Genomic DNA, 14682 nt, shown 5'->3' with positions numbered 1-14682 from the left:
AGGAAAATAGGGAAAGACTATAAGGAAAAGAAAAAAAAAATTGAAAACTTTACAAAAACCACTTTTCTTCCTCTCCACTACTTGACTTTCTCAATCTGATACATTCTCCTAAAACACTAACTGCCTAGCCTTGGCCTCACACTTTAGTATACTCAAACTGCAGTTCATGAAGAGGAAAGGAGTCTTTCTTGTTTTATAGGCTTCTCTTGGAAACACACTGAAACTTCGTGTGCTTCTTTGTCACTTCGGCACCGCCCGGAAAAAAAAGTCCTTTTGCCGCTTGTGACATCTTCCTTCCATGCCCAGTGCTCTCACCACTGAGACATGGCCAGAGCTGCTTTTAGGGTTGTCTTTCAAGGATGCCTTGTCTCACTCCAAAAAAGGCACAGTCTCTGCTTTGGGACATCTGTCCCCCCCATATTTTTCCAACCCCCTGGGGCCGGGGGGTCTTCACGAATGAACCCTCCTGGTTTTGAGGCACTGCCTCTCCCTAAATGCAGTCTGTGTCACAGGAACAACTGAGTCCATGGCCACAAGAAAAGTCTAGCCAAAAAGCTACTCTAAATCATCTCTCCCCATCCAAATCATCTCCACGTTCTTCGGGCCAGGTCCTTGTCTCATCTCATCTCTTATCTCCCTTCTTATTCAGCTTCGAGGAGGATTAGCATTTTTGTAAGGCCTCAATCATGAAAGAAAGGGTTAAAAGTTTTCAGTCTTTGTCTGTCTTGGGACGAGATGATACTCCCACACGTGCTGCTGCTGCTGCGGCCGGCCGGGCTGTACCCTTTTCCCTCCCCCCCTTTCTTTTCCTGGGCCGGCTGCTATCACCGCCGACTCTCCCTCTCTCTCTCCCTCCTGGGGGGGGGGCTGGCTGCCTGATGTCTCGATGTCTCTTGGGGCTCCTCCACCCTTCCATCTTTGAAAGCCCCTCACCTCCCATCTCTGTCCAGGCCCCGGGCCTACTGCATGGCTGGCCCTCCCCCGCCCAGCAGCAAGGCTGGACGGGGGAGAGATCTGACCTCTTCACAGCGACGTCTCAAGAGACAGTGCCAAGGCCAGTGCCCTGCTTTTAACCCCTGTGTATTCTCGGAGGTGTGTCTAAACCCCACTAGTTACACTAAGTGCCAGTCTCAAACTTAAAACTTTCATTGGTTTGACCACAGCTTCCCAGAATTCCTACTCCTTCCTGATCAAACCACCACAGGTAGAACAGCTACATTTCTTCTCCAACTCCAGCATCATTAAAATCCAAGTTCTTTAGGAGAGGGGCTGATTGTCCCTGAGTCTCCAGCAAACCCTGAAACATGAGAGACACAAGGTCACAAATATCTTGGCCAGGCTGTCAGTTCCTTATTGCCCTGACATTTATTTACCAATTCTCACTCTGGCTGTACAAACAGGGCAGGTTATGTGCTCACTGGCTAACGACTGATCTCCAATTAGGGTTTATAAAGATAAAGGCCTACTTAGACCAGTGGTACATCACAAGATGTTTATTTGATGTCAGCGCATTTTCAAACACTCAGCAGTCAGTAATTATGCAATAAAAAAAGAATGTGCTACTCTGAACCGCCACACCTGAAGCAGTGTTTTCACAGCTGTGCTCCCACTTCTTTTGCTTTGGGGATCTGAGTGCCTTTTCCCACATTGTTCTGTAAATCTGACTCAGATAGATAGATAGACAGACAGATACTTTTTTCTCACTTTTTATCTTAGTGATTTCTTTTGTAGTGCTATCTGTGCAGGGAAGCAATTCTGCATTCCCAGTGATCCTGGACACCCCTCCACACCCCAGGTGCATTTCACCCTGCTCCTGCCAAAATCAATCCTCTCCCACACATTCATTCACACCAATACAACAAAGAAAGCAACACATATACTAGGGAAAGAATTTCATACAGGATTAATAATTTCTGTTTATTCTGTATCTCACCAGTGAATTGAGATTCCCTTCATGTATTTTGAAGCACAGAAAGCTGCAGGAGAAGGTCAGTTTGATTAAATGCCATACAGATTTAAGCATTTAAGTACGTGGCCCACATTTAAAGCAGTATCAGTCTGTTATAGTCAGCACCAAAAGCTACAGTTTTTGTGAGTTTCTGCTTGTCAGTAAGCCCAAAAATGAAGCACACAGCAACCTGCACTTTGTATACATAACATTTACAGCTTCAAGGTTACATTTATCTGCCTCCTCAGTCTTAATATCCCACACATAACAGCCTGGAAGCCCAGCATAACCTCAGCTTCTGCCGGCTCTCTGTGGATGGAATTAGCCAGTCTAATTTCTCCCAGATGCCAGCGTTGTTAAACAACAAGCTGACCTAAGCTCCTTTTCCCTGTGTGAACAGTAAGCGTTGCACTCAGCTGCCCTCAATTCCTCCCCCTGCACCCCCTCGGGCTGGGGATGAGAGGAGGGGGCATTAACCTGCTCTAAATCCAGACTACACCGAGCAGCCACCACTCTGAATCAAGAATTAACTGAATTTCAGAGAAATTATTGGATGGTGTGGGACTGAACAGGGATTTCTAGAGATTTAAAACAGGCTGCAGAACCTTATTGGGAGAATAATAGAAAGAGAAGTTTTGGTTTATGACAATTTGCCCTATAGGATTCTCCAGGAATCATGTTTGGTGGATGTAGTAGTGACCAAACCCAAAGAGTTAGGACAATGTTAATGAAACCAGCAATTAATATCAGCTATAGGAAAACAAAGAAGTACCAAACAGCCACTACAGGAGAAGCAACAGAATATCATGCTGTAGATGTGAATAATACTCCAAAGAAACTTCTCCAAAGCTACAGGGATTTCCAGGTAATTAGCAAACCTGAAAGACATCAGAGGGCAGCAAATACACAAATACATGTAAACACACATAGACAGACACACGAAGATGAATCAAAGTTAATCTAAAATATTTTAGTTTATTTTTAGTTTATTTTTAATGAAGCCAGAAGAAAATATCTGGTCTTCTCTTGGCTCCTATTTGCTTTCTCTGCCAATGGAAGGTTATTTGGTATATAAATACAGCTCCATTCTCAAACTGGTATATGTGGATCTTGATACAGGCACTGCAGTTACCCATGTGCATTAAAAGAACACAGCTACTGCCAGCACACTTTTCCTTTACTGAAAAAAAATCTCACAAACACAAAGGAGAGGAATGAAAAAGAGACAAGTAATCTTTAAAAGATTATTTAAATTAGGATATACTGTTAATAAGGTCTTTATGAAGAGTCAGAATTTTTAAAGTATTCCTTTTATAAGAATAATTTTAAACTTCCTGAACTTCCTTTTAGGGGGGAAAAGTGTAATATTAGTACATTTTACAGAGCATTGTGAAGGGACTCTCACTTAGTGAAAGTCTTTTGTTGCATTTTAAGATTCTGGAGCAAAAGGCATTCTATTTTAAGCACAGTGTACTTACTGTCACTTGACTTTCATGTCCTGCTTTCCTGACTGACAGGTAAAGCTGCTGCTTTGGTAGCAAAACAGTATCTTGAATGCTGAGGAAGCACTAGAAGACTAAACACACTGGACTTAAAATTCTGTGTTCCCCTATTCTATGCTTTGTTGAGGAATGCTTTTGAAATTAAAGCAAACAGCTCCCCAAGCCCAGTGATAAATTCAGTAGGGAATCTGTTTCTACCTCTAATGTGGCACTTGCTTTTTATGCAACTTCTTTCCCCAGTTTCTCTTTTCCTTCAGCTATCCAAAGAGCAATCTCTCCCTAAATACCAGTTCTATTATGCTCATTGACCACACTGATGCACAGGATATTAAATGAAACAGTTTTACCTTCTCCCAAATGTAGTGATTCCAGTGGACTGGGGATCTGACTGGTTGTGACGATGTCAGATTTCCCTTTTGCTATTCTCCAGTTGGCTGTAACTGAACCTTTCTTTACTATTTATATGTAAATCCAGCCTACATATTCTCCTTTGCTAACAGCTCCTATCCCCTCTGCTTTGGTTTCTAAAGACAATTACTGCATCATACTGTTATTAATGATCTGTAAATTAAATCAGCTGATGAATGACATAGCACTTGGAATGCCCATAGCACACAGTAGGATTTGGAAATCACCACTTAACATGTGCCAAGCATTCCTGACTTTTGCAATAGAGAAACCTACTCAAACACATTATAACTTTATCAGTTGAAGTGAATCAGCTCCCTTTGAATAACAGGAAGCAGCTCTGTCCAGGAAACTGCAGTGTCTGGACAGAAAGCTGCACCCTCTGGCTCACAGTGGAGCAACTTAAAAAAAGAGAATTTCTAAGACCAAGAAGATGCCATTGCATGTTGTATTTTTCACTTTCTACTTCAGCCACACAGCTTTTCCTTGACCTCACTCAGAAACCACACAACCTCCCGGCGATTCAGGGATCTAAAATCCTTCACATGACCAATTTAAATGATTTGATGCGCCACAATTTCTCAAAAGGCACATTTGTTTGGAAGCACCCTCTCAAAGCAAGTCAAGGATGTGAAGAAAGCCCTGTGTAACACCGTGTGCAGTTGCTCCATAACACGTTAACACCAGAATCCCTGGGCAATGGGGAGGGATCCTTGGGTGATGCCGTGGGGCCACTGTCCCCGCAGGCACTGTCCTGTGGGCAGCAGCGATGTCACCTGCTGCTCAAACCCTTTATGCTCTGCTCCGGCAAAAATCCTTCTGGCCACCTGCTGCGTGCAGCCCCTCTGCATGATAAAACTTGTGAAAGGGAAGTGAGCCGAAATCACGGGTGGGAGCGGCACTCGTTCACCCCGCCGGGATGAGAGGTGCGCGCAGGGCCGCCTGTCCCCGGGGACAGCCCCGGCCCTGACCGCCCGCGGCCTGCGGAGGCGGCGGGACGGGCCCTGCCGGCCGCACCCGCTTCCCCCGCGGGCAGGGGCTTCCCTGGGCTTCCCCCGCCCGGGCATCCCCAGCCCCGCACGGCGCGGCGGAGCCGGAGGAGCCGTGCCCGCTCCGGGGCCGGGACCGTGAGAGCGCCGCGCGTTCGGGGCCAAGGAGCCAAAGCCGAGCCGGGGGCGAGGGCGTTCGCCGCGCGTTGGCCGAGGCGGGGGCGGCCGTTCCCCTCCGGCCAAGGCGCTGTTGGGCGTCGGCTTCTTCCGCCGCTGCCCCCGGCTCTGCTCAGCCCCGCCCCGAGCGGCGGCGGCGGCTCCTTGACCCCTGTGCCATGCGTCCCGCTGGCGTGGGCATGGCCGTGTCCTGGGCGCTACCCGCGCCCCTCAGCCCGGCGCAGCTGAAGCGCCTGGAGCAGCACCGCTACAGCTCGGCCGGGCGCTCGCTTCTGGAGCCGTGGCTGCAGCCCTACTGGGGCTGGCTGGTGGAGCAGGTCCCGCGGGGTCTGGCGCCCAACGCCATCACCTTGGGCGGCCTCTTGCTGAACTGCCTGACGGCGCTGCCGCTCATCGCCTGCTGCCCCAGCGCCACGGAGCAGGTACCGCCCGACGCGGCTGCAGCCGGGCGCGGGGGCCGCAGCTCGGCTCGGCTCGGCCCGGCCTGGCTGGTGCCTCCCGGCGGTGCCCGGAGCCGGGGGCCGTGCCCGGCGCGGGTGCGGTGCCCTGGCACTTCAGCTCCACCGCAGCGACACGCGTGGCCCGTCCCTCGGCAGGGAGGTTCAGGCAGGGCTGCGGGGCTTTCTTGAGCAATCAGCGGAGCGGCTCGCCCTGTGGGGCAGCAGGGGTCAAGCCTGAGATGGGTGTTAAAGTTGGAATGGCAAAACGCTGTAGGGATCTCGTGGAAGGACGAGGGTCCCCGCCTAGAGGGCCCCGTGGGGCCGCGGCTTTGGTGCGGCGGGCGCTTGGCCTGCACTGCGCGCTGTGGGGCGGAGGGCACGGCCGGGCTCACCTGGGACAGGGACCCCCGCCTCCCACACAGCCCATCTTGCATTCCATGGCTGGGAAGGGAATGTCCCCCCCTTGTCACACAGGGGCCGTGGGTGTAGAAACAGCGGCTGGTCATGACGGAGGTGCGGGATGTGCTCAGGAGCAGGGCAGGGCTGGACCACGAGACACGGCTGATGGTGCTTGGGTATCAGAGCTGCGGCTGGGCTGGGGAGCAGATGAATTTGCTGACCGCTGCTCAAATGTATCCCTCCTTGCGTGGGAAACATTTAATTGCTTTTACTTCTGGAGGGAAAACAGGCTTGTTGTCGTGGGCAGGTGCTACTCTCACTTGACCTGCAGTGCCTACAGTTTCTCAGTCAATTTCAGGAGCTCCATCAGAGCTTCCCAGCCTGTTGCAAGTTTCCCACTGCAGAGTCTTACTGGTAGTTAGAGTAGAAAATAGCTGGGGGAAATTGCTTTATGTGGGTAAAATACCTTGAGTAAAATACCCAAATACTCGGTATTACCCAATTACTTGGTTAAAATACCTTGTTGCCGTTGTTTATCTTGTGTTCTGATGGGGTTAAATTCTAACAACAGAGGTTGGTGGTTGGTTGGGACTTTTTTAATACCATAGCTTTACCCTGGTGAGTATTCTTGTCAGAAGAACATTTCTTTTTCTCTAGTTACTGTGCCATCTGTGTTAGCAGAGATGTTTGTGGCAGACATATCAGGAAACTTATCCAGATCGAAATTAGCTTTGGTTTGGTCTCAGGGTACCCTAACCACTCCCCTGATACACATCACCCTGTAGAGGCACCCAGGCAGTAAAAGAGAAGACGGAGATGACAGTGAATGGTTGGAAACTACAGATGGTCTTCTAGTCCCACTTTCAGAATTAAAATGGTTGTGTACTGCTACTAATACTACTTTAGCTTAGTATTGTGATGAGAATATCAGTTGTGCCAGCTGTCTGAATGAATGCTCATTTTAGCTTTTTCTCTTTGCTGTTCAAAACTAAAAGCAGAAAGTAAATTTTACTTAAGTTATTTTTCCTTTGAGGACTCTTGTACAAAAAGAAAAAAGTTGTGTTGCTGATATCCAGGGAACTATTCCTTCCAGGAAAACTTAGGTTGGATTTTAGGAACTTTTCTGTTACTAGCTGGATTTTATAAGAAGCTATAGTTTGGACTACACATTTGTGTTCAGATATCAGTATATCCTTTATAAACAAGCAGTGTGGATCCTGTTGTTTTGTTTGTTGCCTCTGCTCTGTGAGAACAGCCCTGATTTTTCTCTTGCTGCATCACTTAGAAGCATCATTCTCCCTCCAGCTTGTTTAATGACTCAGCTTGTCTTCTGCCTAAGTTGAGATCATGTTTCTGGATGGCTTTTTGAAAAAGCTAAAGCTGTTGCAACACTGGCAGGTGCTGCATGCACTGTTGTAATACCTGCTCTGTAGTTTTGACTGGGATGTGTTGGCTGGAAGGGATAGGTGGAGCTGACAATTATGTTAAAGATGCTTGAAATCACAGACTGAACTAATACCCTAGTGCACTTCAACAGCACCTCTTTCCATCATGTATGTGGCTTGATCACCTGGACAAACATCCAGGTGGACAAGGTGGACAAACACCCATTGTTTATGACATTGTTATAGTCTCACAGGTAGGAGCACTGAATAGAAGACTTGGATAAAGTAACAAGAACTTTTGGGTTTTGGTGTAGGGGATTTCTTTTGAGTTGGTTAATGTGGTTATTCCCTATTCCTTAGCCAATCTTAAATGGGCATTTTGGTTAAGCATTTATTGAAAACACAAAAGTCTTGATGTTTGTACAAACCATCCAAAACAAGGCTGGTAGTTGAAATCCCTCAGAGAGCAGCTGCTAACACATGCTTAGAAAGGAGATCTTTCTCCAGTGTATATATATATACCTGTATATATAGACCTTTGCAGCTGCCAGAAGACTGTGGCTTAGCAGTTTCTCTGCAAGGGATTCTGTTTGAGTTACTTACTAGAAAGCAGGTCACAGATCTGTTTCCCCACAGACACTTTCCACCTTGTGATTTTGCCTGCTGAATTAGTTGTTCTAATTCCTGTTTGTACTTTCCGCTTCCATTTTGTCCTATTGCAGTTATTTCCATCATTTCCCTTCCCCAATAAAATTAATGTCTCAAACCACAAAATGCTCTCTTGTTCTCCTAACATGGAGCTGTTATTTTTCTATACATTGTCCTTTTTATCTTCATCAGTATCAGCAGCTACTGAAAACCTGTTTGTTACTGACTGGCACAGTATGTTTTGGAATTAGAAAATATTGTCTGCTTCAATAACGTTTCCTTGCCTAGGAGGAACATGACTTTTGTATCACTGTCTCCTTTAAGTGCATGTTTCAACATAAACTTTCTTATTCACAGCTAAATGAGAAGGTGCACTCTTCAGGCATTATTGTAACCATGATTCAGGTGCACATTTTTATTTTCCTAATCTCTGTAATTTAGGACAGCAATCTATAAAAACAGTATCCAGGTGTGGTGGTGGAGAGGACACCACCTGCACATTTCATGTTCTGTGGAGTGCTAAAATATTGTTTTCACTGTGTCTGCAGCCTGGGTTGTGTTCCTGTTTTTTTCTTTCTTTTTTTTTTTTTTTTATTGACACTCATTGGGAAATATTTAGGAATGAAAACTCTTGCTGACATTAAGTAAGAACAATGTGTATCTGGTGCATTAGAGTGCAAAAGGAGCAGTTTTTAGGTGAGGATTTCTATTTCATCCCCACCATAAGACAGTGAATTGTTTTGCTCTACTGCTAGCAGACCACTCTGAAGCAGCTCGTCAATTCATAAGGCTTTGCAGGGGAATCTTGCATATCCTTCCCCTTTCTGGAGAAAACCAGGAAGAAAACTGACTAAACATCATAACATTCTTAAAAAGGAGAAAGGAAACTTTGATCCTGTTTTCATGATTGCCCGTGGAGGAGTCTAGCTTTGGTAATCCTTCAAGATCAGCCACAGGTCGCTCTAAAATCAAAGAATAGCTGGGTGGAAGAGACCTTTAAAGGTCCAGCCTCTGTCCAGCCTCTCTGCCAGCAGCAGGGACATCTTCAGCTAGATTGGGTTGCTCAGAGTCCTGTCCATTCTGACCTTGAATGTTTCCAGGAATGGGGCATCCAACACCTCTCTGGGCAACCTGTGCCAATGTTTCATGGCCCTCATCATAAAAAAAAAAATCTTTCTTATATTTAGTGTAAATCTGCCCTCTTTATAAAGTCATGTAATTGTAGAATGGTTTCAGAAACTAGAATTTCAGACAGAAGTACATGCTGTAATTATTAGATTGTATTGAATTATAACTATTTGAAAATAATTCTTGAAGCACTTTCAGCATGATCTAAGCAAAGAGCTGGGAACAGCGGAAGACAGGAAGAGAAAAGGATGGATTATGGATTTGCTTTTTGGGCAGTGATAGGAAAAGGGGGCAGGGGCCCAAGGGTTCTCCTGCAGGGAGCTAAGGGAAGGAAGGGATCCTTGTGGTGGCTGGCTCTGTAGGATTGTTCAGGAAATGGTGCAGTGAGTTTATAAAAGGGTGTCATACCTTGCTGAAATGTGCTGTTTAGAAAGCCTTATATCTAGGGAAACCAAAGAGCAGGGAAGGGTCTGAGTGCCTTTACCTGGCTCTGCTATCAGCTGTTTGGTGGGAGAGGAACACTGGTGAGATGCTGTCTCTGCCTCTCTCTCTTTCAAAAAAACTTAAAAAAAAAAAAAAAAAAAAAACAACAGCAAACCCAAACAAAGAACTGACCCACCTTTAAAATGAAAGAGGCCTGCCAGAGAGCAGAATGAGAGGAAGATATTGACAGGTATGATATTATGTAAACAGCAGGGACACAGCTGAGCTTTGTGGGAGAGAGAGTAGAGAGGTAGAAAAGAAGTTAAACTGGAGCAGCTGGTGTGAGCAGGGCATGTGTGTGGGGGGCAGGGGAGGAGAGCATGGAGGAAAAAGCATTACCTGACTTGGCAAATAAATGTGAAGCACTGAGTGGAGTGGGAAATTCAGCCAAAACCCACAAGAGGGGAACAGGTCAGTTGTGAATGGGAGAAGGAGGTTATTTGGCATGAAGTAAGGAGGGCAGGAATCCTGACACAGAAGGATGAGAGCTCTCAGACAGGGCTTGTTGGAGAGACAAGGATGTTAAAGGAATGCAGAGTCTCCTTGGTATGCATGAAATGCACTTGGAGTTTGGTACAAATAATTATTTGGTTATTATTTTTTTCATCCATGCTGCCTTCCCTGCTGTAGCTCAGGTTTGAACAGCCCCTTCTCTCTTCTTGCTGTCAGTGCAATTGCACAGTGGTTTGTGCTGAACAGAAGCGTGGGAAATGATCCATGTTTAGGGGAAGTCCAGTCAGAATGTCTCCCTCTGTTCTGGCTCTGGTCCAGAGAGGTGCCATGTAAACTAGGGCAACACTCTTAGGCGTGGATTGAGGAAGTGAGATTATGGCTAAACGTGATGAGTAATTAAGGAACTGAATCTTTAAATACTGCACAAGCTTGGCCTGTTGAATTCTCTGGATTTGAGAGCTGTGCTTGAAACTATTTCTAAGAGGTTTCCCTGACACTTGCAGTCTTTTGCAGATGCCCCTGCTCTTTTGTGGGGTTTAATCATGGGAGTAGAAAAATGCCTGCTGTTCTACCCCCATTTTTTCCTGAAGGAGAGGCATGTCACACATCTCTATCAAACACTTCTTGTACATGGCTTTATTTTGACATGCTCTGTGTTAACAGATGACCAATTCTACTGTATAGAATCTGTGTGTGACAGAATTCTGGGGTTGTAGTATTTTCAGACACCCCTTTGAGCATCCCCCTCTCCCTGCCTGCCTCCTCCCCCTCAGGTTTCTGTTCTCTTCTAGTTCTGTGAGAATAGCTCCTAGGTCTGGCCAAATAATACATTTGCTTGGGCAGGATATAACTTTAGGCAGAGGTAATAAACACCTCATCAGTGAAAAGCTGATGATTATTGGGAGCCTCCTGACCTTTCTGCTTAGCCATGTCAGCATTCTCAGATGCTCCCACTTCTCTAATTTGAAAACTACTTGGGTCCAGTGTGGGAAGCCATCAGGGGACATCCCTGTATGGAGAGAAGGCAAAGGAGACATCAGCAGGAGCTGTATTGGGAGGGTGGATAGCAGAGAAAATCCATGGTTATTAGGAATCTTTGGAGATTTGGAAAACTGTGTTTTACCAGTGAAAACATTAGAGCTGCTAAATGATAGTTGATCACAAGTGAATTTTGGTTCTTACCACTCTGGTTTAGATTTGCTAGGGATGAAATGCTCCAGATAGTGTTTCTAAGCTTTCTGACATATGCTGTTCTTACTAACATAAGTAAGAATTATTTTTCCTTTCTTTTTAACTGTGGGGGATCCTGATACATCTGCTACAGGTGCTACTGGATACAGATGATCCTCACTGGGAAACAGATGAAAATGCTCACCCTTTGTCCAGATCAGCAAGGGGCAGACAGAGAGCTTGAGGGACTCTTGCTTTGATTTGTCCCAGTAGGAGCTAATGCAAACAGACTTGGATCAGCCTGAATGATCATAGCTGTACCATAACTTGCAACTGGACAAAGCTACTGTTTTGTCAAAAAGCCCTAGTAGGAGAAGTTTGAGTTAAAGCTGATGTATTTGTTTATTTTTGCATATATTGTGTTATGCTTGCTTTGCAAGAAGCTAAAGGTAGATCTCAAGCTGTCTTTTCATAATTAATGGAAGTTTGTCACCATAAGGACACCTCACACTGCAGATGACCTTTGTGGCACTTCACAGAAATACTGCTGATAAAATTGGCTGTGTCTTTCAAACACTCCTTTAAAAGACAGCAGTGCAACCAGTGATTTCTCATGGCCTTTCTGCTCATTGGTCTGGAGCTGCTGTGTTTGAGATTCTCTGTTATTCTCCATGTAACAAAGTTAGTCTGAAAGCCAGTGTATGTACTGTGGTCACTTTATTATGTGGATTATATCACAGCTAAAATTATCTCAGCTTCAACAAAGTCCTGACTGTGCTTTTATGTTCTGAAGTACCTGAGCAATGACTGACAGCCCTCTATTTTTGAAGGATGCAGAGCAAGTGGAGGTAGCTGCAGACCCCTGCACTGTGTGAGACCAAGTGACCTCGTGCCATGAGAGACCCTTGAGTTCTCTGTGCCTCTCTGGGGCTTCTGGTGATCCTCAGCCCTGGGGTAGCTACAGGCACCTCCTGTCCTCCACAGGCTCTATCCTTTCCCCTTCATTAGAGGAGTGAAACTTTTTCAAAAGGTTTTAGGTGAGGCTAAAACTTTCCTCCCTGGTTTAACCACACCCCCCAAGACAAGACAAGATTCCTTTGTTTAATTAATTAAACTAAAAGGGAGAATAAACCTAAGAAACTCAACTAATTCCGTCACTAAGCATCAAACTTATATTGCTGTCCTCGCTTGACCTGGATTTCTAAAGTGTGATCTTTGCAATGTCCATTGGAATAATAATATTTCCTCATCTTCTTTCACCTGCTTAAGGCTTCCTACATGATCTGTGATAACAATTTTTCTTGGTTTCCTTGGATTAAGGGAGGAGACAGCCTTGCCAGTTTTGAAGAATGTTTAAAGTGTTCTAGATTTTCATTTGCATACAAATCCAGAGCTTGCACCTAAAGTGAATTCCTGATGTTTTGGCTGTCTTTTCCTTCAAAGCTGGGTGAAGCAGCAACCAGTTGACTTTGATAACAGTGTATCAGCCAGCCTGAAATACATGAGAAATTCTTAAATAAAAGCAAAAATGCTATTCAGAGCTGCACTTTCCTTAAGCATGTGGCTGCTAAGTGTGTTTTGTGACCAGTCTAACTGGAGGCATAACTTTTTTTCTAGCTCAAGACAATGAATAAAATGGTGATGAGACATCAGAATGTCTAGAGGAGCAGCTGCACCTTATCTGCATTCTTACTGCTGCCATTTTCCCTTCTTCCCCAGTAGTCACACTGGGTTTAGTTGAGTGTGGACAAATCTCAGCACACTGAGATCTGATCTGCTGTCTAATCTGCTTAATAGCCTTTACTGGTCTTAGGAAATACACGGGCAAATGTTGGTCAATCTGTGCTGCAGGAGAGGAGTTGCAGAGGTGCAGCAGCACCACAGCAGCTGTCCCTAAGCAGGGAATGGAAAAGGATTCAGCTCTGTGCCTGCCTGTGGGTGTTTGCTTGTTTAATCTGCAAGTTGCATTGCCAGCATTTTTACCTGACTTCATTTTTGTTAACAGTACTCCTGAATGCTAAGGGAAGTACTGGAAACTACATGAAGTAAAAATGTTGCCTGTGCTTCGTTCCAGAGGGGTTTGAAATAATTTTAAACAAAACCTAATTCCTAGATGAAGCCAGACTGACTGTGCATATGAAAATAGTGCTTTTCAAAGGAATGACTGCAGAACAGTTCCTTTGAACCTAAGAGTGGTCTTAATTTAACAGCTTGATTTGAAAATGATGTATATTAAGTAGATAGTTTCTCCTTCAATTTAGTGAATTCCTTTTTTTTTATGCCCTGTCAAAAATGCCTAGGTAGTCAACTTTTGTGTGTTGGAAAAAATATCTTTCCCTAAAGGCTGAAATCTTTATTTAGTAAAAAACTTGGTGTTTTTATATCTGTATGTTGTAAATATGAGGAAATCATCTACATGTCTGTGACACAAACTGCTGAAAGCTTTAGTAAGTGCATTGCTACTACTTTCTTTTTTAAAGATGATTTTTATAACATTTTCCAGCACAAAGAATGCAACTAATCACAGAAACACTGTGGATTTAAGGTAGAAAAGAAGGTCAGTTGATGCAGAAGAGGGGCCAAAGTTTTGGGTTTGTTTTTGTTTAAATAATAGAAGGACTGGTGTATCTGAAGTAGTTCATTACAGTAGTTACTACAATGCATATAGATATTAGTGCAAGATGTTTGGTTTGTCCATTAAGTAAGAAATAGCACAATATTGTACAGTTTTGTGGTGAATGGTATTTTACCTTCAATGAAACAGATTATTCCCTAAGAAATTGGGAACAACCTGGTGACTTTTTATGTGAATCTCTTTCAGGCACCTTTTTGGGCCTACCTCCTGGGTGCAGTAGGACTTTTTATCTACCAGTCTCTGGATGCCATTGATGGGAAGCAAGCCAGAAGAACAAACAGTAGTTCTCCCCTTGGAGAACTCTTTGATCATGGTTGTGACTCTATTTCCACAGGTAACCTCCATTTACTGTCACACATCCTAGTTTACAAAAGTTGCCTGTTTTCAGGAGCAGCTGATTTAATCACAGAATTGTTGAAGTTGAAAAGGACCTCTGGAGATCATCTAGTCCAAACCCCTGCTCAGAACAGGGTTTTTTAGGATAACTTCTCCATCTCCTGACCTTTGCATCCCTGGCCAGTAACAGGGGGTATTTTAGAAGTTCTTTGGCTGATGTTGGGTAAGATATGTTCTGCTCTTACCTAACTGCATCTTCACATACTCCCCTTTAGGAGTAAGGTGCCAAAATATCAGTTTGGTAATAGGGCATCCAGCCTGGCACTTACGAGAAGGGTGATTTATACTCCTTAGAAGAAGTAGTTTTAAAAAAGTTGGGAGTCCTTAAAAAGCAAGCCTTGCTGAGTTTCACTTTCCATAACTGAGCTGCTGTTGGTGCCAGTGCCTGTAGTTCCATAAAGCTTAATGGCTGAGACAGTTGCTGTGGGAATTGGTGGCTTCTTTATGTGTCACTTCCCAGAGAAGTGCAGCTGCCAGTCTCCCTGAGCTTGGCCCTTCAGCTGAAGTTGTTGGTGTTGCAA

General features: G+C 44.9%; 1 protein-coding gene across 2 annotated transcripts in view; it reads left to right on the top strand.

The window, feature by feature from the left end:
• Positions 1 to 5015: 5015 nt before the first annotated feature.
• CHPT1 (choline phosphotransferase 1) overlaps positions 5016 to 14682 on the top strand; it is a 30362-nt gene continuing 20695 nt past the window's right edge. For both annotated transcript variants that reach the window (XM_074539029.1, XM_074539028.1), the window contains exons 1-2: positions 5016 to 5446; positions 13952 to 14099. In XM_074539029.1, coding sequence (XP_074395130.1) covers positions 5183 to 5446; positions 13952 to 14099 — 412 coding nt within the window. In that variant the 5' untranslated portion in view covers positions 5016 to 5182. The remainder of the gene's footprint in view (positions 5447 to 13951; positions 14100 to 14682) is intronic.

The sequence above is a fragment of the Zonotrichia albicollis genome, chromosome 4, assembly GCF_047830755.1.
Source record: "Zonotrichia albicollis isolate bZonAlb1 chromosome 4, bZonAlb1.hap1, whole genome shotgun sequence".
Classification (NCBI taxonomy): domain Eukaryota; kingdom Metazoa; phylum Chordata; class Aves; order Passeriformes; family Passerellidae; genus Zonotrichia; species Zonotrichia albicollis.
Note: the sequence above shows the minus strand (reverse complement) of the source record. Positions and strands in the feature narration are given on the sequence as shown.